This window comes from Pristis pectinata, chromosome 1, assembly GCF_009764475.1.
Source record: "Pristis pectinata isolate sPriPec2 chromosome 1, sPriPec2.1.pri, whole genome shotgun sequence".
In the NCBI taxonomy this organism is placed as follows: Eukaryota; Metazoa; Chordata; class Chondrichthyes; order Rhinopristiformes; family Pristidae; genus Pristis; species Pristis pectinata.
This window is the reverse complement of record NC_067405.1, coordinates 98,645,026-98,670,491: the sequence shown is the minus strand read 5'-3', so window position 1 is coordinate 98,670,491 and position 25,466 is coordinate 98,645,026. Positions and strand designations below refer to the sequence as shown.

At 40.6% G+C, this 25,466-nt stretch overlaps 1 protein-coding gene across 2 annotated transcripts in view; it reads right to left on the bottom strand.

Annotated features, from left to right (window-relative positions):
- The window catches only part of fsip1 (fibrous sheath interacting protein 1), a 624,412-nt gene that overhangs the window by 424,916 nt on the left and 174,030 nt on the right, over positions 1-25,466 (bottom strand). For both annotated transcript variants that reach the window (XM_052010197.1, XM_052010206.1), the window contains exon 11: positions 13,199-13,339. In XM_052010197.1, the coding sequence (XP_051866157.1) occupies positions 13,199-13,339 (141 nt within the window). The remainder of the gene's footprint in view (positions 1-13,198; positions 13,340-25,466) is intronic.

Sequence of the window (25,466 nt, the reverse complement as noted above, 5' to 3'; positions counted from 1 at the left end):
GATTCAAATATATGGACTGCCTGACTGAATATGGTTGCAAAAGCTTCAGCCGCATCTTTTGGAGTCATTTGCTGGGCCCTGTCATCATTGAGCAAGATGCTCGTGGAACCTCCTCTGTTAGCAGTTAATTGTCTACAACCAATTACAATTGGAATAGGCAGTACTGCACAACTTGTGGGATTGCTAAGTGTTTACTAAAGCATGCTGCTTCCAATGCTTAGTATGTATAAAATCATGACTGCAAAGATTCAACAAAGCCAGTTGCTGTTAAACTGGGAGAATAAGCAGAGGGCATGGAGCGCAGGACAAGCTCATGAAAAAGGGAGGCGGAGAAGGGAAAAAAGGGCTCAACAGAAGGTCACATCAGCTCAAGGTGTTTGGGGACAAACTCTACTGACTGAACCTCAGTGAGGAACAATATGCGCAATGTCTGCTGTCAGTGACAACGTCCTCACTGAAATATTCCAGCAACTTCAGCCACAATGCCGCTCCTCTTTAAGAGGCCCGATCTGGTACTGAGTAGTGCTGTCTAGCTTCAAGAGGTGCTAGCCTCTCACAATTTGAGACATGCAGCCATTCACCAGCATGTCGAGTGCTAGGTGTACACTGCAATCACTGAAATTAGCAAGCACCACAAAGTTCAAATGCTACCTGCATCAGGAGCAACAGATACAAATTAATCCCGTATTATGATGCCTGCAAACATCTTTGGGAACTATCAAGTTTAGCATTTATTTTATCGGAACTTCAATAGAGTACTCTCAATCCAATGAATATCTCCATTATCTGTAAAAGAGAAGTCTGAGAAGAATGGAATGCGCCTGCATATCTGATTAAAAAAAACATTGCAGGCATATTTATATGAAGTGCCAGAGGGAAACAGTGATGATAAGAAGGCTGTTGATGAAGAAACACAAGCTTTAATCTGCTTTATATCAAACTCCACTCTAGATCTCAATTATTCCATGAGACAGAAAAACATTGGAGACTTGGAAACCCCAATATCAGAAATTGTCCAAACACTTTGATTTGATTTGCAATATTTCTGCTGGATAAAATTAAAATAGTGTGTTCTCATCCTATTTTGCATTTATTATAAATGAAAAATCCTGCTATGTATAATCACTGCAATTTTCATTTCTTTTTCCACAGCATTGTGATCAGAGGAACTGACATTTTGCAAATGCAATACAACTCCAAATATCTGTCTAGGGAACTTTTTTTTCAAACAAAAGTATGCCTTTGAAATGGTTTTCCTTTTTTTGAAGAAATATTTGAAGGACAATTTGAGTCCAAGTGGTCTACATAGAAAAATAATAGTCACAGATAGGTCCTAACTTCTGCTTTGGCATTACAAATTCTGTGAATCAGTGCTATTGTCTCAGGAATAGTTTACTGCTGCTCTGAAAAAGTCATAATCTTTCAACATGAGTCTTGTTAATTCATGCCACTGAGAGAAAGCTGGTACATTTAACATCACTAAATAGTGAAAAATAATAAGCTTCAGAGGAAGGATTCAACAACTGCAAAACAAAAACAGAGAAGTTTTATAATATATTCACACCTAGCTTTGTAAAGCTGGATGTAATGGACGGGAAAATGCATGCTTAATCAGGTCTCTTTGTTAAAATGTGTTAATAGATGCAGTTTAAACAATGACACAGCAAAATTCAGGAATTCAGTGCTTTCACTTCCAGCTATTATATTCCATCACAATCAACGAATTAAAGTCACAAATGTCCAAGGAGAATGAAACAACAAATCTGTCACCTTTTGTCCAAAAGATTCCTTCACTTGGCACTTAGCAACCATGCTATTAAAATTTGAATATATTTTTAGTTGCACATCAGTGACGTATACCAAATGAAGTAGTACTGAATGGTTTCCAGGGGCTCAGAGGTGAAAGGAATGCAGGGAAGAGTCACCCTTGCTTTGATCACAGTGAGCAATATGTAACTGCAGGCCACAGAGGGAACAAGATGAAACATCATCTCAGGGGGATTTGAAAATTCATGCTCAAAGGCAAAATAGTAGGCTTATGAAAACTTACACAGCAGAAAAATCGACAGCGTTAAGAGTTTATTGTTATGTTCATTTTTGTGATGTTTAAAACTGATGAAGATTTTCAAAAATGCCTGTTACCTATTAACCACATATCTTAAGGCTTGCATTTCATCCAAAGTAAATGCAAAAGCCATTAGATTTCAAAGTGAATGTATATATTATGTTTCATTAGCTTTTACAGAGGTCAAATACTGTTGTTCATATTTTGATTGACAGGGTATGCAAATTCCTACAGGGATTTTTTAGCTTAATATACTTAATGTATACATGGTATCAATTTTTTTCTGATGATATTTAGATGTTTAAACAAGGGAAAATGTTTTCTATAATACCATCTTATGCACAATATGAAATTTATAAAAGTAGGGTAAAGATCAAAATGTCAATAGAACAAAGTTCTCTGGAACTCCTTGAAACAGATATCAAAGCCAATATTTAGTCACTTAAAAAGTACTATTAATTGACAAGGTTTACACCTTGCTGAAGTGTGATAAGATTAAGACCTTTTGGATAGATGAAACTGGCAAACTCCTGTCAGTTTGCACATTAGCCTCCATTTGAATCCATTCTATGCCTGCTACATGATGATATCCAAACAGCTCCACCACATATACAATTCCAATGCAAACTGGGGTCAAACAAGACCATGTCATTGCTCTGGCTCTTCTCTCTTCGCAAAATTATTTGCAAAATTTCACCATCTACAACAGCTATCCACTGGAATGGAACTAATCCACATACCAAATGGGAAACGGGCAACCTCCATTGCCTCCACTCCAGAACCAAGGTCACTCCAACTTGTCTTCAAACCACAGTATGCAGATAATGCTTGTGCATGTGCACACATGGAGGCCGAGCTTAAGGTCATTGCTGATTCATTCACTTAAGTACCCAAGAGAATAGGTCTTACATTAAACATTCTTAAAACCAAAGCCCTCTACCAACCTTGCTCTACAACACTGCCCCCTGTCAATAAAGGTCCATGATAAGACCATGGAAGATATGGATCACCTGCCACGTCTCAGGAGCCACCTCTCAATGAAGGCAGGCATCATGGCAAAATTTATCAATGCCAACAACCTGCTAGAACAGCCTTTGGCCATCCGAAGCAAAGAATATTATCAGATCAAGACTTTAAACTTGGCATGAAAGTTCATATTCCCCAGGTTAGCAGTGATCCCTGCACTCCTATATGCTTCAAAAACATTGACTACCTACAGCACGCAGCTGAGAGTACTGGAAAAGTACCAGCAACATTGTCCCTTCATAATCTTCTAAATCCATTGGGAGGATAAGTGAACCAGCTTCAGCATAATCACACAGGTCAACCGCAGCAGCATGGATACTCCAATTACATTCAGCCAGCACCGATGGGCAGGCCATATCATCCTCAGTAATAATATCAGACTCCTAAATAGGGACTCTAGGCATCCTTGAAAAATATTAACATTTTCACTGATTCTTGGGAATCCCTTGACGGTGGCCAAACTAAATAAAGAAGGAAGATAGGAAGGCACTAAAACTCTCGAGTCTCTTTGTTAGAAGCACAGGGAAACTGAGCAAAAATAGCAGAAGAACACACTACCCCTAGTCATAAACCATCTGCTCTATTTGTGGAGCAGAAATCGGCACGGTAGCATAGCGGTTAGCGTGACGCTATTACAGCGCCAGCGATCGGGGTTCAATTCCCGTCGCTGTCTGTGAGGAGCTTGTACGTTCTCCCGTGTCTGCGTGGGTTTCCTCCGGGTGCTCTGGTTTCCTCCCACATTGCAAAGACGTACGGGTAGGTTAATTGGGTTTAAAATGGGCGGCGGGGACTCGTTGGGCCGGAAGGGCCTGTTATCACGCTGTAAGTAAAATTAAAAAATTAATTAATTAAAATAAATTGTCTGCTCCATTCAACGACTATTGCCCAGTAGCTGTGACAAAGTGCTTTGAGAGGTTGGTCGTGGCTAGAATTAACTCCTGCCTGAGCAAGGACCTGGACCCACTGCAGTTCGCCTACTGCCACAACAGGTCTACAGCAGACACAATCTCACTGGCTCTCCACTCTGCTTTGGAGCACCTAAACATATGTCAGGCTACTATTTATTGATTACAGCTCAGCATTTAACACCATCATTCCCTCAGTACTAATAACCAAGCTTCAAAACCTGGGCCTCTGTACCTCTCTCTGCAACTGGATCCTCGACTTCCTTACAGGGAGACCACAGTCAGTACGGATTTGTAATAACATCTCCTCCTTGTTGACTATCAGCACAGGCGCACCTCAAGGTTGTGTGCTTAGCCCACTGCTCTACTCTGTCTAATAGTCATTACTGCGTGGCTAAGCACAGTTCAGGCTTCGGGACTTCGGAACAATTAAGTTTTTTTAATTCTCATCAGGAATAGTGAGGCAGGACTGTGCAGGTAAGGACTGTGCAGGTGCGTGATGTCAGCAGGTAGCACGCGGGCAGTTTAAAAAGCAGGTAAAAAAAACTTCGGAGGTGTCATTGGTTTCATTTCGGCAGGCTTCAGGACTTCGGAACAGCTAAGTTCTTTTTTAGTTCTCATCGGGAATAGTGGGGCAGGACTGCGCAGGCGCATGACGTCAGCAGGTAGCATGCAGGTAGTTTAAAAAGCGGACCACCATATCCAGCGGACAGCGTCAGAGCGAGCAGCAGAGTGAGAGGGAGCAGAGTGATTAGGCTTTGACTCGAGGGGCTTAGGCGTAAAGGGGAGAGGAAAGGTAGATGGCGAGTAAAGGAAGTAGTATGAGTGAGGTTTTCTGTGCTTGGTGTCAGATGTGGGAGTTCCCGGAGTCTCCCTGCCTCTGGGAAGGCTACATCTGCAGCCGGTGTGTCGAGCTGCAGCTCCTAAGGGACCGTGTTAGGGAGCTGGAGATGAAGCTCGATGACCTTTGTCTGGTCAGGGAGAATGAGGAAGTGATAGAAAGGAGTTATAGGCAGGTGGTCACACCAGGGCCACAAGAGTCAGGCAAGTGGGTCACAGTCAGGAGGGGGAAGGGGAATAGTCAGGTACTAGAGAGTACCCCCGTGGCTGTACCCCTTGACAATAAGTACTCCTGCTTGAGTACTGTTGGGGGAGACAGCCTACCTGGGGGAAGCAACAATGGCAGTGTCTCTGGCACAGAGTCCGGCCCTGTGGCTCAGAAGGGCAGGGAAGGAGAGAGGAGGGCAGTAGTGATAGGGGACTCTATAGTTAGGTGGGCAGACTGGCGATTCTGTGGACGCAGAAAAGAAACTCGGAAGGTAGTTTGCCTCCCAGGTGCCAGGGTCCGGGATGTTTCAGATTGCGTCCAAGATATTCTGCAGAGGGAGGGAGAACAGCCAGAGGACATGGTACATATTGGTACCAACGACATAGGTAGGAAAAGGGATGAGGTCCTGAAAAAAGACCATAGGGAGTTAGGAAGGAAGTTGAGAAGCAGGATCTCAAAGGTAGTAATTTCAGGATTACTGCCTGTGCCACATGACAGTGAGTATAGGAATAGAATGAGGTGGAGGTTAAATGCGTGGCTAAGGGATTGGAGTAAGGGGCAGGGATTCAGATTTCTGGATCACTGGGGCCTCTTTTGGGGCAGGTTATGACCTCTACAAAGAGGACGGGTTGCACTTGAATCCCAGGGGGACCAATATCCTGGCGGGGAGGTTTGCTGGGGGGAGCTTAAACTAGAATTGTTGGGGAGTGGGATCCAAACAGAATGGGGAAGAGGTGTTTGGCTCTCAAATAGAAAAAGCTAGTAGTTGATACAAGAGGGAGGATAGGCAGGTGATAGAGAAGGGACGTGCTCAGACCGGTTTGAGATGTGTCTATTTTAATGCAAGGAGTATTGTGAACAAGGCAGATGAGCTTAGAGCTTGGATAAATACTTGGAGCTATGATGTGGTGGCCATTACGGAGACTTGGATGGCTCAGGCACTGGGATGGTTACTTCAAGTGCCGGGTTTTAGATGTTTCAGAAAGGACAGGGAGGGAGGCAAAAGAGGTGGGGGAGTGGCACTGTTGATCAGAGATAGTGTCACGGCTGCAGAAAAGGTGGACGTCATGGAGGGACTGTCTACAGAGTCTCTGTGGGTGGAGGTTAGGAACAGGAAGGGGTCAATAACTTTACTGGGTGTTTTTTATAGGCCACCCAATAGTAACAGGGATATCGAGGAGCATATAGGGAAACAGATCCTAGAAAGGTGTGAAAATAACAGAGTTGTTGTGATGGGAGATTTTAATTTCCCAAACATCAACTGGCATCTCCATACAGTGAGGGGTTTAGATGGGGTGGAGTTTGTTAAATGTGTTCAGGAAGGATTTTTGACACAATATATAGATAAGCCTACAAGAGGAGAGGCTGTGCTTGATTTGGTATTGGGAAATGAACCTGGTCAGGTGTCAGATCTCTCAGTGGGAGAGCATTTTGGAGATAGTGATCATAATTCTATCTCCTTTACAATAGCAATGGAGAGAGATAGGAACAGACAGACTAGAAAGGAGTTTAGTTGGAGTAAAGGGAATTATGAGGCTCTCAGGCAGGAAGTTGGAAGTTTAAACTGGGAACAGATGTTCTCAGGGAAAAGTACGGAAGAAATGTGGCAAATATTCAGGGGATATTTGGGTGGAGTTCTGCATAGGCATGTTCCAATGAGACAGGGGAGTCACGAGAGGATACAGGAACTGTGGTGTACAAAGGCTATAATAAATCTAGTCAAAAGGAAAAGAAAAGCTTACAAAAGGTACAGAGAGCTAGGTAATGTTAGAGATCTGGAAGAGTATAAGGCTAACAGGAAGGAGCTTAAGAAGGAAATTAGGAGAGCCAGAAGGGGACATGAGAAGGCCTTGGTGGGCAGGATTAAGGAAAACCCCAAGGCATTGTACAAGAGCAAGAGGCTAAGATGCGAGAGAATAGGGCCTATCAAATGCAGCAGTGGGAAAGTGTGTATGGATCCGGAAGAAATAGCGGAGGTACCTAATGAATACTTTACATCAGTATTCACTACGGAAAAAGATCTGGGGAATTGTAGTGAGGACTTGCAGCAGGCTGAAAAGCTTGAGCATGTAGATATTAGGAAAGAGGAGGTGCTGAAACTTTTGGAAAGCATCAAGTTGCCTAAGTCGCCAGGACCGGATGAGATGTACCCCAGGCTGCTGTGGGAGGCGAGGGAGGAGATTGCGGAGCCTCTGATGATGATCTTTGCATCATCGATGGAGACGGGAGAGGTTCCAGAAGATTGGGGAGTTGCGGATGTTGTTCCCTTATTCAAGAAAAGGAGTAGGGATAGCCCAGGAAATTATAGACCAGTGAGTCTTACCTAGTGGTTGGCAAGCTGATGGAGAAGATCCTGAGAGGCAGGATTTATGAACATTTGGAGAGGTATAATATGATTAGGAATAGTCAGCATGGCTTTCTCAAGGGCAGCTCCTGCCTTATGAGCCCGATTGAATTTTTTGAGGATGTGACTAAACACATCAATGAAGGGAGAGCAGTAGATGTAGTGTGTATGAATTTAAGGTACCCCATGCAAGGCTTATTGAGAAAGTAAGGAGGCATGGGATCCAAGGGGACATTGCAATGTGGATCCAGAACTGGCTGGCCCACAGAAGGCAAAGAGTAGTTGTTGAAGATTCGTATTCTGCATGGAGGTCAGTGATCAGTGGTGTACCTTAGGGACACTTACTCTTTGTGATTTTTATAAACGACCTGAATGAGGAAGTGGAAGGATGGGTTAGTAAGTTTGCGGATGACACAAAGGTTGGAGGTGTTGTGGATAGTATAGAGGGCTGTGAGAGGTTACAGCAGGACATCGATAGGATGCAAAGTTGGGCTGAGAAGTGGCAAATGCAGTTCAACCCAGATAAGTGTGAAGTGGTTCATTTTGGTAGGTCAAATATGTTGACAGAATATAGTCTTAATGGTAGGACTCTTGGCAGTGTGGAGGATCAGAGGGATCTTGGGGTCCGAGTCCATAGGACACTCAAAGCGGCTGCACAGGTTGACTCTGTGGTTAAGAAGGCGTATGGTGTATTGTCCATCATCAATCGGGGAATTGAATTTAGGAGCTGGGAGGTATTGTTGCAGCTATATAGGTCCCTGGTCAGACCCCACTTGGAGTATTGTGCTCAGTTCTGGTCGTCTCACTACAGGAAAGGTGTGGAAGCCATAGAGAGGGTGCAGAGGAGATTTACAAGGATGCTGCCTGGGATGCGGAGCATGCCTTATGAAAGCAGGTTGAGGGAACTCTGCCTTTTCTCCTTGGAGAGACGGAGGATGAGGGGGGACCTGATAGAGGTATAGAAGATGATGAGAGTTATTGATCGGGTAGATAGTCAGAGGATTTTCCCCAGGGCTGAAATGGTGGCCACAAGAGGACATAGGTTTAAGGTGCTGGGAGTAGGTATAGAGGGGATGTAAGGGGTAAGTTTTTTACTCAGAGAGTGGTGAGTGTGTGGAATGGGCTGCCGGCAACGGTGGTGGAGGTGGATACGATAAGAGTCCTTTAAGAGACTTTTGGATAGGTACATGGAGCTTAGAAAAATAGAGGGCTATGGGTAAGCCTAGTAATTTCTAAGGTAGGGACATGTTCAGCACAGCTTTGTGGGCTGAAGGGCCTGAATTGTGCTATAGGTTTTCTATGTTTCTATGTTTCCAAACACCACCATCTATAAATTTGCCAATGACAACACTGTTGTTAGTAGAGTCTCTGATGGCGATGACGAGGCTTACAAGAGTGAGGTAGATCGGCTGGTTGAGTGGTGTCACACAACAATCTCGCACTCAATGTCAGCAAGACCAAGGAATTGATTGTGGACCTCAGGAAGGGGAAGTTGGGAGAACACACACCAGTCCTCATTGAGAAGTCAGCAGTGGAAAGGGTGAGCATCTTCAAGTTCCTGGGCATCTCAGAGGATCTATGCTGGACACAACCCATTGATGCAATCACGAAGAAGGCATGCCAGCAGCTCTACTTCATTGAGCTCTTACAAATTTCTATGGATGTGCAATGGAGAGCATTCTGACTGATTGCATCACAGCCTGGTATGGAGCCTCCAATGCCCAGGATCACAAGAGACTGCAGAGGATTATAGACTCAGCCAGCTCCATCTCGGACACGACCCTGCCCACCATCACGGACATCTTCAAGAGGCGGTGCCTCAAGAAGGCGGCATCCATTATTAAGGACCCTCACCATCCGGGACATGCCCTCTTCTCATTACTACCATCAGGGAGGAGGTACAGGAGCCTGAAGACCCAAACTCAACTATTCAGGAACAGGTTCTTCCCCTCCGCCATCAGATTTCTGAACGATCCATGAGCACTACCTCGTTATTCCTTTTTCTCTGCATTATTCATTTATTTTTGTAATTTATCGATTTTTATGTGTTTACACTGTACTGCTGCCACAAAACAACAAATTTCACATGATATGTCAGTGATAATAAATCTGATTCTGATTCTGGCAGAGACCGCAGGATCCACATTGGCCTTTTCAACAGTCTCAGATCCCATGAAATAGCAGTGGAAGCAAGTCATTTTTGACTATCAGGGTTTCAACCTCTAAATCAGTCAGATTATTTTGTTTAAATGGAGCTTGGGAAACTTGCCTGTCCACTGTAAAAGTAACATAACTTTCACTGAATGCAATGGAAATGTGAAGAGTGTAGCCGTCTAGCAAATGAAATTGTATTTCAAATACTTTCTGCCACAAAATGAAAAACAATCACTACTAAGATTTATTTAACAGGCTGGATTGAGTATGCTTTGGTCCACTGCCCACATTTTCCTGCAATTACGTGCTACTGGAGCATTAATAAGTTGTACTAATAAGCCAAGCAAAGTGTTGTGTGCTCTACATCCAGACTGTATCAGCCTGAATGGATGGAGGGTTCTCTGTGCTATGCTGTTTATGTGAAGAAGAATTTCTGAGCCATAATCCACTGTTTTTAGCAAAAAGGACCACAAATCTTCATAAGGTAATTTCAGGCAAATGTCTCACACTGTGGAAGAAACCTTTTCAAGGGTGTCAAGTGTCAAGGAATTACACTACTGGATACTTGCTCATTAATGTTCTGTAGTGTAGTTAGCAGGCAATTTATTTCCTACAAAAGATATCATCAAATGCAAATTTCATTTGGTCCAAATTGGACTTAAACAAGGTACTAAGAAAACTGATTTAAATGTATGTTGTTTAGGTTACATTAAGTTGTCATGGACAAATTAATGTATCTGGGTTACTACACAATAGCATTTTGCAAGTTTAAACCAAGCTCAGGTATAATCGATATACTTGTGTATAGTTTACAGAAAGTCCTTGCAAGCAGAGAATATGCTTGATTACAGTATTCCCATCCTGTAAATATGTTTCAAGTGTGACATGTTAGATGAAGTATCAACTCAGTGAAATAGTTCCACCCCATAATTTAGATATAATCTTCTGTCCTCAGTATATACATGCAACAAAATCTTCCTCAAAACCCTAATCTCCATAGCAAGTGAATTAGGCAAAAGAAACAGATCAGGAAATATGCATGTTTCATAAAATATTCAGCAGCAACTAGGCCTTAGGTACCCAAACTGAAGCCCTGTCCCAGGACCACGCTGGTGACCTGTCAACTAGTGCTGTCAGAAGGCCTTTTAGGATCTCTCTAACTGTCAGAGGCATTTATAAAGACTTGAAGTACATTTAGATAATTTATAATTATTATTATAAAAATAAGATTGTATTTTGTAACACAACTTAAGTAAACTAATTAAAAATATTAATTCAAATAGAAGACAAAAAGAGGACAAACCACTTGGGTTCACATACCAATGAATGAGGATATTACCATGGGTGGTGTAAAGCTGAGGGGCTAAGAAGTATACCTGGCCCCTCAGCTCAGCACAATTAAGAAACACACCTGGACTCAATGTTAAGTTCAGGAATGCAGTGGAAGGTCAGATGTGGTAAAACCTTCAGCAAGCAATCAGTGCAATCTGGCTCAATAAAATTAGCCATGAGTCTGAAAGTTTGGAATGGTCTCAAAATTCCTTCCTCTGAATTTCACTTAGCAGAATTCTGAATGGACCAAAAAAGTAACACTTTCCAACAGGGAATAACACTCGCTTCACTGGAGCCACTTTGTGTAGTGAACATGGATGGTAGACATTGGTATTGTTAGACATGGATGTCACTTGTCTTTGATACAGATAAGAAACTGCATCGTTAGACGTGGGTGCCTGGAACAAGGATCACAGTGACGGTACACCCCAGAAAAAAAGAATTTACCTTTTTGATGAACCTCATGAACATCATGAAAGAAATCTTCACTGCTGGACTCCCCTATAATGCCTTGCTATAGTGATCACATGGTAGGGATGGGCCCCTTTAAGTCATGCAGGGATAGGCTTTCATCCTCTGGGTAAGCCCTACTCCTGCAGTCAAGGCTCCATGTTATTGGTGAACTGCATATTTGATTTAAAAATTGCAAGAAGTATATCAATCATTAATTACATGTCGATTGGCATCACTGGATTCACCTCGCAGACTCCATGCATAAATGTATCATATGGGCAGTGGACTATTCCTCAGATTTCAGAAGAGCACCATATGTTCATAGAATACCCCATCATGTTTTACAGTCAAGTTTTAGATAACATTTCATCATGTTACATGTAAAGGTAGCACTATCCAATGGAATTTCCAGGCCAATTTCTTTGTCAAAATCTTTGCAGTGTTGAGGAGCCCACCCCTGGAAGACTGGTGCACAGCCAGATGTGTCTCTTTTTGGATGAGATATTTAAACAAGATTTCTTTTGTTCTCTCAGAGGAAAGTAAACATCACAGGATACTATTCAGAGGAAGGCCAGAATTCAGACCAACATTTTACCCTCAACCATCTGCACAATCTAACCCTTACGGTAGCATTTTACACAAATGATTGCTAGATTTCCTTAAATTACAACAGTAACCATAATCCATATTTTGCTTCATTGGCTATGAATAATGATAGGACATTCTGAAGTCAGAAAACTGCTGTCTATGCCTGTTCTTATAAACACAAACTCCTTCAAGTTATAATTTAAACTTCCACAAGGTGTTTTCAAAATTCTGTTTAAATTACTTGTTTTTATTTGTGCATTTTTTAGAGTTTGGGCATTGCTGCAATTCAGCATTAATTGCCAATCACTAATTGCCCTTGAACTGAATGGCTTGCTTGGTAATTTCAGAGTCAACCACATTAGTGGGTCTGGAATCACATACAGTATAGGCTATCTAGATAAGGCTGGCAGATTTCACCCCCTAAAGATCATTAGTAAACCAAATAGGTTTTTGAACAGTCCAATAGTTTTGTGCTCATCATTACTATACATTAATTTAAACTATTATTTTCAAACCTTGGTTACTTTCTGAATTTATCTTAATTCATGTGATTTATGAAATAATAAAATTATTGAAACTATTTATCAGTTTGAAAGTAAAAAAAATCAGGTCTTTGTAATAATTCAAGATATCTTTAGGATTGTGAACAAAAGGAACGTATTGTCACAGAGGTAATATTCAAAGACTTTCAAACTATAATCCGATCAAGCCTGGTCTCAGATTTTATCAAGTCATTTTGCAATCAAAACTGTTTTTTGGAAATTAATAGATTCTAAAGTTTGCGGTATTTGCCCTACGATCGCCTCCTGAAAAATATCAACAATTCTCAGTGCTTAACTGAGACACCCCTCCGGTAAGAACCAACCCCATTAATGAGCTATTTGGGCTCTTCCAAGAAATACGAAAGCATACAGTACTTTGTTGTTGGTGCTGTCGTCATGCACACCAAAGTACTGAATAATTAGATTCATTTTTATTTTAATTGTCCCCTGGAGAAAAGGTGGCAAACAAGCTTGGTGGTGAAGAAGAAGAATCATTAATGGACTATAATTTTACAAAATGAATTGATTCACCTCTTTAGACCAAGGTTATATATGGCACTGATATATAAGTGTAACTGAAAATATACGATAATCAGTAATTTTGTCATATAAATAAGAAAAGCAACTATATCAGATCCAGCTCCTACTTTCTCATTTCCACAATCACAATCCCCACCACCCATTGCCCATTACTTCATGCAATTTTATTTACAAAACTTGTAATGCATATCTTTTACTCACAGCAGCCTCTCTGGATATTGTCTCCAGACATTTCAACTGTTGTTCTATCTCTCCCATTCGCAAGTGTTGCTCCCGTTCATCTCGCAGTTGAACAAGGACCTCTTCACCTGGCCCAATCTCTGTATAATTATCCACGGAGCTCTGAAAATAAGTTAGATTGAATACATTTAAGACTAATTTAAAGTCAAATCAATTTCTTGATACCTCATACATTCTTCACAGTTTCAATGCAATACCTTAGGTCATGCAGCTTTAGAAATTGACAGAAAAAGAAAAAAATGTCAATATAATGAAATAGGTATTCACTTAAGAATTAAAGCCTAAGTAAATAATAAGCAAATCAGACAGCATCTGTGGAGGAAGAAATAAAGTTAAATTTCAAGTTGATGGCCTATCATCTTTTAAAGAATATGATGAAGGGGGAGCCCATGGTTGAGGAAAAAGAAAGACCTATTGGAAGCACTGGCGTGGAAGGTGACATTGTCAGGACACATGCAACCAAAAAAGAGAAGCTGAAGGAATAAGATGGAGTCCAAGCAAGAAGCAGAAGAGAAAGCTGTGGGCTTATTGAAGATATTAGTCATTAATGTACGTAAATACCACATGGAGATATAACAGCTTCTGAGTAATTCCTTTAGAGTCAGATAGAGATATTTCTAAAAGTGGGGTAAAACCTGGCAAAAAAAACTGGAGTGCACAACCTTCTTTGTGATTATCGCTATTGGTTTTGCCATCAGAAAAAAATAATTTCTCAGACAGCACAACAATAAATCCATGCAATGCAAAATCTAATTATTTCAAGTGTATTCATTAGATTTCAACGATATCTGTTAAAATAAGTAGAAATTTAAATAAACCACAGAATCAAAAATTGTAAGTTGCCTGCAGCAGTTATAGAAAGGTGTCATCTAAGTCTGCTGCACATCCTTGTTGATTGTAGTATATGCCATCTCTCCCAGAAACACACATTGCTTTTTTCTTGCCCAAAGATCTGAACCTCTATGCTAACTGGTGTGTAATGTAACCATGATGAAAGTACAACTTGATTTTTGTTCCACAAATTAAAATTGATTCAACCAATACATTCTTTGAAAATGGTTCACTCTTGATTTGCATGTTGCAACAAAATAAAATAATCATCTTGCTTTTTGATCTCCCCTTAGGTTTAGGTTCTGGTTAGCCTATTTTCAGCTGTGGTTAAATTGATCACAATGGACTACTACCGCTAAGTCAAATCTATTACAAAGAAAAAGCCTATTTAAGGAAAATTAACTATTCTCACGATGGTATCAGGCAGAATAATATCGTATTTGGGTGAGAGTGCCTCATATATTGCACATGTGTTTAACAATACTCATCAAACACAAAAAATATCCTTTCTGAATAATACAAATGCCATTCAAATATATATACATTATAACGTAAATTCACTGTAATGGGCACGATCAATGGTTTTGGACCAATATTAGTGAGATAAAATGAGTTAAGCATTTACACATTGACTATCCGTGAAAATATATGGTTTGGATTTCAACTCAGAGGCAGGTGTCTTAGGATGAGTGACTGAAGAGATTTTCGTACATTTGAACAATATGAATTAATGTGATGAATTCTGAATACAAGAGAGTGAGGAGCAAGTATGGGTGGATAAAATATCTCCAGTTTATGAAAATCTCAGCAGAGAAAATTAGTGGATTACCAACTATTCTATCATCAATTACCAAAATGACTAACAGCTCTTGTACCTATCTTAATATACAGAACATTTGCTAAAAACAAGCAGATTTGACATTATTAAAAAGGAACCTGTATTATTTGTTAAAGAATACAGCAAATCATAATCTACCAAAGGTTTTACTCCATTTGAAATAAAATATGGACAAGTGAATCATCTCACAGATTCTTCCTAGAAAGACAATTATCAAGAGGGGCTTCTAAAATTAATGACAAAGGTCGGTTGTTCAATTATAATGAAAATTTATGGCAATAAATTAGTGTTAAATAATTTCCACAAATGAATGCTCGACATCTCATAGTATATAAATTCATGCTTCAGTGATACAGATATCTGTTGGTGTTTGGCATAAATTGAGGAAGTATAGCTGTGTCTTTTTACACTCCAAACTGGCACAAATGACGTGATTCTAATGAAGTGACAGTTTGGTTCTAAAGGAAGCACTTTACTTTGAATCAGATTGTTAAAGTTCAAATCAGAGTTGGAACTACATTGTCACGGGGGCTATCTTGAGATGAAATATCAAGTTAAGAATCCTGCTTGTTTTTAGAACATTCATCACTTGAGAATCAAGTTCTCCCTTTTTCTTGGTCAGGTGATACCTCCCACTCCCAAGAAAAAAATGATCATCCATCGTACTCCAAATTTTACTCATGAAAGGAAAGTTATAAAAGCCACAGCCATGATGGGCTGAATGTCATCCTTCCATCTCTGCAATATATTAACTTTGAAAATATCCATGATTCTGATGATTGCCATTACTTCCTTTTAGTACTGGATCTCAAAACATCTCAATAAACCCACAATAGAGGGATATCATGTTAAAAAGTTAAAATTAGCCAAGCTGCACAGTGTATCTGTTTTCCAATCTGCTTACAAAGCAATTGCTTCATATTTTAAAATGTGAAACAAGTACAGAGCCATACAGTCGAATTCTTTCCCTGTTCATGCTATTGACTTGGTGGTTTTCTGCAAAGTGCGAATATTTCTTCATGAAGAAGCTTTATACATCTAAATTAGAGGGCCTCGCTACAAACATATGAAGCCACTCTTGACCTAACTAGTTTCTGGAAGATTTCTCCTTGCCAGCACACACTCCAGGGCATAAGGAAATGTTTTCAAATAATCACTTAGTAAACTACTGTTTTGGGAATAATTGAGCCAACTCTTAAGGAATGTAAATCTTGCCTGAAGGGCGGTGCTGTTTCATTCTATAAATATACCACAGGGAGTAAGCCTTCAACTTGGTGGTTTAATTCCAGCTTCTGCAATATATTTTCAGCTCAAAATTCTGGTTGATAGGGGTTCAATGGATGTCTGCCTCATGCACGTGTTGCAAAAGGCTGATAACTCCTCTGATGTGTTGGACTATCCATTCTTTTAGACTTTCCAAAAGGATTGCAGCTGCTGCTGCACAATGTTACCATCCCTATTTCAATCAGCCACACCACATCTCAGCTTTTGTCTTCACTAGTCACTGCCATCAACCAAACACCAGCTGCTGCTACCATCTCCACTCAATAACCTACTTTCTCAGCCTCCTTTCAGCACTTAGATGATTGCCATTGCTAGAACAAATATTCATTCTTCCATTCTTCTTTGTTGGTGAACTGTCTGAGTCTTGCCTATTGGCTCCCTAATAACATTGTCAGTTCAAGTCTCTAAACAATTATCTATGCACACCAAACATAAAAATGTACTTAACATTGAACCAATTTACCTGTCCATCTCCAGCAGAGTACCATCCTCTCATTACTGCATTGACGCATCAACCTGCAGCTGCATGTGCTCCTCTGGAATCCATGACTTTCTGACTACTACCACTAAAGCTGATATCTTAATTTAAGCAAACATAGTCTTTCCAAAAGACTGCAGTATAATTTCAGACAAAGACAACTAAGTTCAAGCCTGATCTGTCCCACTGCAAGACTATAAAAAACAAATGAAAGACAATCAGCCTATCAGGGCACAGTCCCTCCGCAGAACCAGTACAATCGCACCCTCTGTTAGTTTTCATGAAAGAAAATCCAGCATACATTCAATGAAAATTTCAAGACTAGGACCATTAAACAATAGCATTTGTGAAGATTCATTCTTGCAAGTTTTAGTTATTGAAAATTTTTAAGAAGTTGATTTTTAACTTCCTTTTTCAATTTTTTAATTTTATATTTTATAATTTAAAAAATAACTTCCTTTATATTTTTGTTCATGTTTATAAATTTTTTTGATTTGACATTAAATTCAAAATTACTAATTCACACCTTGTCCTCTGTCCTTGCAATGTTTATTTTAAAATCTGTCAATCTGATTGGTTAAAAGAGATACATGACAAGGAACTGGATCTCATATCACTGTGATTTTAAACACTACCAATTGAAAGTCATTATTTTGGAGAGGAAATTGCACAAATTCACAATCTCTGAGAAAGGTGCAGTCATGGATCTTTGTCCTGGTTCTTCCAGTCACAATGCTTGCCAGCCTTCATAGACATTACTCTGCCTGTGCAGAACATCCTAATGTCATTTGTCATGCATTGCTTGTTTTGAGTGTTGCCAGATGAAAACGCTCACTTTTTCTGCTTCAGAAATATCATAGGCCTCTCACAGGGATACAGGTTTCCACAGCACTCCATTCACCACGGCTGTGCAATTTAAAGGGCCATTCAAACAACCAACACTCAATTTCATCAGGACTTTCCAGTCCTGATGAAGGGTCTCGGCCCGAAACGTCAACTGTTTATTTCTCTTCATGGATGCTGCCTGACCTGCTGAGTTCCTCCAGCACTTTTTGTGTATTGCTCCAGATTCCAGCATCTGCAGAATTTTTTGTGACACTCAATTCTGCTGGCTGCTGCAGAATGCTCTGGGGACTGCCTGCTGATTCATGAATCTTCTGCCATTTACCACCTTTGGACAAAGTGCATTGCCATTTCTGTACATGTTATCACGCATTAAGTGCTTCCAAGATGGTCATTCCGGGTTATGCTGCATGAACTGGAGTTACACAGTGTTTGTGAGAGGCAGGGCAGATGAACACAGGGACCGTGAGGAGGGAGGGAAGAAGAGTCCATGTCTGTCGACCTTAACCCCCAAAATTCTTCAAGGAGCTCTGTTCTTAACTCCAGCTTTCCAAAGAGATTCATGTTTCCTAATGCAGTGGCGACAGAGATCTGTGACCATCTACAGGCAGCCTGCTCACAGAGATCAAAGTCAGTGTCACCCTGCATTTCCTGGCATGCAAATTATTCCAGTCAACGGCAGCTGATCTAATGCTACAGTTCACAATTTGCTTCATCCTGTGATATCAGTGAGATTACTGATGCACTCCACTCAGGGAAAAGGATCTTCTTTTACATTTGCTTGAACAAGTGAGTCATACTAAAAGGGCTTTGCAGGGTTCACACAGGATCAGGGAGTGATTCAGAGGCACAAAAGACATGATCCTCCCTGTACGAAACTCCAAGAAAAATGCAGGAAGCAGCACTGGTCACCGTACATGGCCTTTTTCAACTTGGCAAAGCCTTTGAATTAGCAAAACCTACGATTTGCCAAACCCAACAAGTGGAAGGGACTGTGAGACACCCTCCTCACACTTGCTGCCGGCAAAATTTGTCTCCATCTTACATTAGCTCCATGATGGCATACAAAACAATGATATTAACCAATGAACTGACAGAACCATTCTCAGTGAAGACCAGTGTCAAACAAGGTTGCATCATTGCCCCAGCACTTTTCTCAATCTTTTTTGCTTCAACGTTGCATCTCACTTCCAAAAAAGTCAATGGAAATCCTTTCAACCTATGATGACTGTGCTCCAAAACCAAGGTTAGTCAAACCTAAACAGTCAAGCTACAGTAGGCAGTCAATGCTTGGCTTTGAACACAACTGAAGGTCGACCTCCAAGCATTGTCGGCACTTTCACTAAAACATTTGAGAGGATGGGCTTTACCCTAAACAAACACAAGACGAAGATCTTCTATCCTGCTTCATCATGCTGCCCTCCAACAATAAAATCCTCAGATCCGGCACAACATTCATGGTCTACTGGGCAACAGTGATCCCCGCTTCTGAGATTTCGACTATCTACAGCAGACATCTCAAGGCCCTGGAAGAATATCTCCAAAACTGTCCTTGCAAATCCTTCAAGTTGCTGGAAGGACAAGTGAACCAATGGCAAGTTCATCTCCCAGGCATATCCCCTGCATTGAAGCCCTGGTTACACTCAGTCAGCTAAGTTGAGCATGGGAATAATGAGGCATGTGGCCTCATCATTTACATGCCTGACACCAGACTCCCAAAACAGACACATGATTCTGGGCACTGTTGTGGGAGGAAATTACCTGGTGAACAAGGAAAAGGTTCAAGAATGTGCTTGAAGCCTCCTTGAAGAAATGCAACATCTAACTGACTCCTGGGAACCTATAGTCCATCAACATACAAAGTAGAGAAGAAGCAATGCCATAATTGAGAGCATGGAGAAGTCCTGCATAAATGGCAGAGGGAGTGGATAACATCACAATTTAACCACCTGTGTTGTCAACAACCACCTGTCCCATTTGTGCAAGACTCTGTGATTCCTACATTGGCCACCTCAGAATCCACAAATCCAGAGTGGAAATAAGTCATCTCCAATCCTTAGAGACTGAATGAGAAGATGATGATGCAGCTGAGAAGGCAATAACATTCACACAACTGGCATTCTCACAGCTGGTGATGCCTGAAAAATTCCATGACTCGTAGCTATATCACCACAGAGTCTACATGTTGGGTAGCCATGCAATTTGACCAGCTTTCACGGTGCAGTATAAGTCTAACGAATGCCTTATCTGAGGGATCAGGTAAGGGTGAGCATTTGTACCATTCAGCAACCATGGAAAATTAATATTGCTACACGGAGCAACACAGTATTTATCAGAGCAGGTAGCCAAAAGCTTGACCATCAGCAGTGCAAGCAATGCGGCAAACTACTAATGCATTTATTCATCTTTGCAGTCGACTCTCCAAATGTAGAACAGTGATCTCAATGTGACAATCTTTGAGGTAAAGGTCTGCAGGTGGAACCAATGAGGAAGATTGACAATTCCATGAGATATTTCACTTCCCAGTTGGGGAACTAATTACCTGTGTAAAAGAAAATGTAGAGATTGAACTGGTCAGAAAATTGCTCAACATAAATTGGTTAAATAAATCAATTTGGTAAATAATTGTCACATGTACCGAAGTACAATAAAAAACTTGTCTTGCATGCTGCCCATACAGATCATTTCATTACAACAGTGCTTTGAGGTAGTACGAGGGAAAACAATAACAGAATGCAGAATAAAGTGTTATAGTTACAGAGAAAATGCAGTGCAGGTAGACAATAAGGTGTACAAATACAACATGTAGAATTCTGAATACTTGTCTTTTCTCCAAGAGTCGTGGCTGCTCACCTCACTTTCGCAATGTCTTCACCTCTGGATCAGCATGCACCTAATTGGCTTCATTTGACTTTATAGAAAAGGCTCACTAATGCGTCAAATATAAGGGAATGTCAAGCAGAATGTGGTTCCTTCTGAATGATATGAGGGAATCTGCCACTGATAGAATAAAGGACAAGAAGAACTCATGTAGGTTCAGATTTGAGTAAATGGCAATGCTAAAGCTCTAAGTCACTGATTACTATTCAGCTGTGTACCAGATTACTCACAATACTTCTGTTACCGTCTTATTTCTTTGCCACCATAGTACTTTGCACACATAGGAACACAGAGGTACCTCCAAGATCTGTCAACTTTCAAGCACATTCAATAAATTAAATAGATAAAGGATACACACACATCAACAAAGATCATTGCAAATGCTTTCCTCTATATTTCAGAAGTTTCCATGCATATTTCCCCACATTTGTAAGTGAAATCCTGATGATGACTGTTTTAAATAATATAATTTAGTGAATAATATTGTTAAAGCAATAGCCACAAAGAAAACTTACGACCTATACATAGGAACTAACTAAGCACTCTTTGTGGCAACCTTATATGTGAGCTTGCTGGCATTACTATTTCGCCAGAGTGGCTCCAGCCAACCTGCTTGAAGGGTGCTCCCTCTGAATTGAGTGGATTGTGGCTGTGACCGATGGCCACAAGCAGCTCCAGCCCTGAAAGTGCTAGCTACTGACTATAGTAACTTGGAGCTGTACTCTGGGGTAACTGTGAAGCATGGGTGAGGGAAATGGCTGACATTAAATGGCGGAAGAAGAGAGGATGGCAGTTTCATACTTCACAATGCCAGTGCAACTCTCCCAGGACCAAACAATGGGCTACAGATTTGCTGTGACCCAAATCATACAGCTTTCATTAATGCCTCTAGACCAACACCAACAGAGATTGCTGGCAGAACAGCAATCTACTCCAAAACTCAGATTGGAACAGCTTGAATTTCCATTGAGACAAATATTTTGGATATGCTCTGCCTGTGTATCCATGGAAGCTGAAACCTGTTGCATTAGCTCCTGGCTCAAGGACTGAAAGGCAGCTGCAATGATGAAGACGAAAAGAACACATGAATAGTGATTGCATAGAGCTATCAGGTAGAGTGGCCAGCACAGACCAGTTACAAAGAGGCAGAACATTCATTGATCTGAGGAGTGGATGCATACTTGCACTACCCATCTGATTCTCAGCCTATCAGGTGCAACGGTTTCATTCATACCAGAAAAGGCCTGATAAAGCTTTATGAAGACAAAGGGGAACGATATTTTTTAAAGAGAGAGAGAGTGTGTGTGTGTGTGTGTGTGTGTGTGTGTGTGTGTGTGTGTGTGTGTATTGCTGAGCAAGGGATGTCAGTGAGGAATTTAAAAGACAAATTGGAGCAATTACTGCTGTGGAGGGAAAGGAGTCTGTACAAAGTGAGCTCCAACAGAGATTTCAATGTTGCTGCTCATTGTGTTTGATATTTAATGCATTAACTTTTACATAACTTATAAGGTCATGGAATTTCTTAAAGTACTGCTCTCAGCTGTGGGATAATTCACTCTGGAGGCCCATTCTGCTGCCACATCCTAGTCATTGTCATATTGCACGCAAATGGGCCCTTCAGCCCACTTTGTCCTCGCCAACTATCAATGCTCGTTTACACTAATCCCAATTTATTCTCCTCACATGCCCATCAACTCTCCCCATTTTCTACCACTCATGTGCACACTAGGGACAATTTACAGTGGCCAATTAACCTACCAACCCCACTTATTTTTGAGATGTCGGAAGAAACTGGAGTGTCCGGAGAACATGCAAACTTACACAGTCAGCACCAGAGGTCACAGTTGAACCCCATTTGCCGGAGCTGTGAAGGAACATTTCTGCTAACTGCACGATTGTGCCATCCAGTCCTCCTCAGCTCTGTTCTCGGTGCCTTCCAATCACAAAGGATCTGCTTTCTATACTATGCCTCATACACCAAGATGATGCGATCCACATTAAAGAAAAGGAAGCCCAATTATCAGCCAGTTCCATTTAAAAAGAGGTATAGAATACTTCAACCAGTCTTGTAGCTCAGTGTAGAGAACTCTCCAAAGGCTGATGCTTTAGTTTTAATCAATATAGGAAGTGTCTAAAGTGCCTTAATAATTGTTGGGAGCTGCACATATGACCAAAGGAGCACCTGTACATTTGCAAAAGCATCATGAACATTGCATGCAGACTGCACCATTATGAATTGACACAGGCTAACTTTACGCCAAAATTAATCATTCTACTTAGGGACCATACAAACTTTAGGCAACACAGTTTGTCAATCACATGCCCCAGATGAGCTGCTTCTTCCTGTGCATCATTATCAGTCTGCACTTTCAGCAACCTGCCACGCAAACATTTTTTAAAACCTAAACATGTAAAGATAAAACATTGTTAGATACTCTGCTACAGCAAATCAGTAATTCTCTGGGATTTTTCAACATTTCATGGGTAATTTCCTACAGTCATAGAGTCACAGAGCATGGAAACAGATCCTTCGGCCCAACTTGTCCATGCCGACTGTGCTGCCCAGCAAGCTTGTCCCGTCTGCCCGCATTTGACCCATAGCCCTCTAAATTTCCCCTATCCATGTACTTACTTATCAAGGTGGCTTTTAAATGTTGCTAATGTGCCTGCCTCAACCACTATTTCTTGCAGCTCATTCCAAATGCACACTAACCTTTGTGTGAAGAAGCTGCCTCTGATGTCCCTTTTAAATCTCTCGCCTCTGATCTTAAACCTATGCCCTCTTGTTTTTAGCACCCACTCTCTGGGAAAAAGACCATGTGCTTTCACCCTGTCTATGCCCTTCATGATCTGATATACCTCTATCAGGCCACCCCTCAATCTCCTATGTTCCAGGGAATAAAGTCCTAGTCTACACAACCTCTCTTTGTAACTCAGGTCCCCAAGTCCAGGCAACATCCCCGTAAATCTTTTCTGCACTCTTTCTAATTTAATATCATCTTTCCTATAACAGGGTGACCAAAACAATTCAACAGTCTTTCATCAGGAACCAATGTGTTCCTATTATTATTAATAATTAATAATATCTTCCCAGGTAATCCTGCAAAATATATATGCCATTCTTCTCAACACATTTCAACCTTCTCTTCTGCAGATTATATAATAGGATTTAATGGCATTTTGAAAATCAGAGCAGCAACAAAAATGAGAAACTATCTTACAACTCTCAAACTAAATTCTTATCAAGAAGTTCCAAAGCAATTCCTCTTTGTCACAGTTTTAAGGTTATAGAAAATATGCCCCAAATTAAGTGACAGAAAGGGTTGCAAAGTGAAGAATTCAAAGAAATAAACAACTTACTCACCTAATTCTTCATTTCCCATTGCCCCATTCTGCCAGGTCCTTATTGCAGTCTCTTTGTATGCTTATCAGTGCTATGAAGCTAGACATATTAATTCATGTTTCAACAGTTCTAATCTTTTGAATAATCTTCATAGTTTCATTTTTTGTTTACTTTCCATGTTCCACTTTCATCTTCACTTGACCTCAGCTGTGATTCACACCTCAAACAAATTACTTTCCAGTGCATTTACTTTTACACTTTGAAAATCCTTATCTTTGTGAGCTCCTTTTCATCTTGTATATTTGACCCTTTTCAGCCAGCCATTCATCAGACAGTTTGACAGCTTGTTAAATTCCATTTCTGGGAGCACATAATAAAATCAGGCTTTTGCTCGAGACATGGTGATAGCAAGAATCAAAGAACCATTAAAATGATAAAGTAACATGAAAATGAAAATGAAAAGAAAAAATAGGCTGTGACATCATTCAATGAGATAGCAAGATAGCTCTAAATGCAACCAAGTAAAATAATTTATGGATAAGATTGTGTTGCTCTGCAACCTACATAAAAAGTATTGACAGTCCAGGAATAATGAGCATTCACCCGCCCCATGCTCTAACACAAATTATTCAGGCACAAATTGGATAGTCCTGAAGATGGTGAGGGATTGTAAAGAGCAAAACATAAGCCTGTTCATTGAAATACAGGTTGTGCACCAATTATGTACTGCCGGATCATTTAGAGGATTACTGTGTGTATCCATCACTGATCGCTGTATTCATTGGCTGCATGTATCAGCTGGGGGCCTAATTTCAGAAGAGGCCAGAATTAGTTAAAGCTTAATTGGTCTACTTAAAGTCAGTTTGAAATTCTTAAAACAGAAGTGCACCATGACTCTTGTAGGTGATGTCAGGATATCTAGAACTGAATCTGAACTGGAAGATATTCACTAATGGCACTAAATGGAAGACTAGAAGCTCCGTGTTTATTTGAAACTGTAATGAAAGTTTTAGTAAAGATGTGGAAAGTAAAAAGTCACAGGTGACATGATAATAAAACAAATGCAAAGCATTTTAATTTTTAAAGCACTGGCCATGAGTTTAGGTTGCCATAGTGTTTTACTCCCAATAAAGTACTTTTGATAAGTAGTATCCTCACATGCAGTTGCTATGTGAGGAATGAGATAATCAATTTCCATACAGCAAGTATGCACTAACAATATTGCAATACTTAATCAAATTATCTCTTTAGATGTATAGATGGAGGAATAAACATTGGTCAGGACACTGGAAACTCCAGCGGTCTTCTTTGGGATCTTGTTATCCATCTCAGGGATCAGGCAAGATTTTGGTTTAATGTCATCTTATGAATGATGACACCTGTGCCATTGCAGCACTGAACAGAATGTAGTTGGCACAGTGTTGCACCATTTAGGGCTACTGTTGGTGCAGCTCCAGCAACCCAGGTTCTTTTTTTCATTCCAAAATAAACTTTATTCATAATAAAAGACAAACTATATACAATTATAAAACAGTGCAAGCCTTTACATTCTTGTATAGATCATTCATTAGTGTTACCTTTTTATATAAAAAACAGTACCGATGCCACACGTGTGGCTCCCTGGGGGCTACCCAGTCCCGTATTTACAATATTTTCCAGCAACCCAGGTACGATCTGGACCTTGGGTGCTTTCTCTGTCGGGTTTGCATATCCTCCCTGTGACGGCACGGGT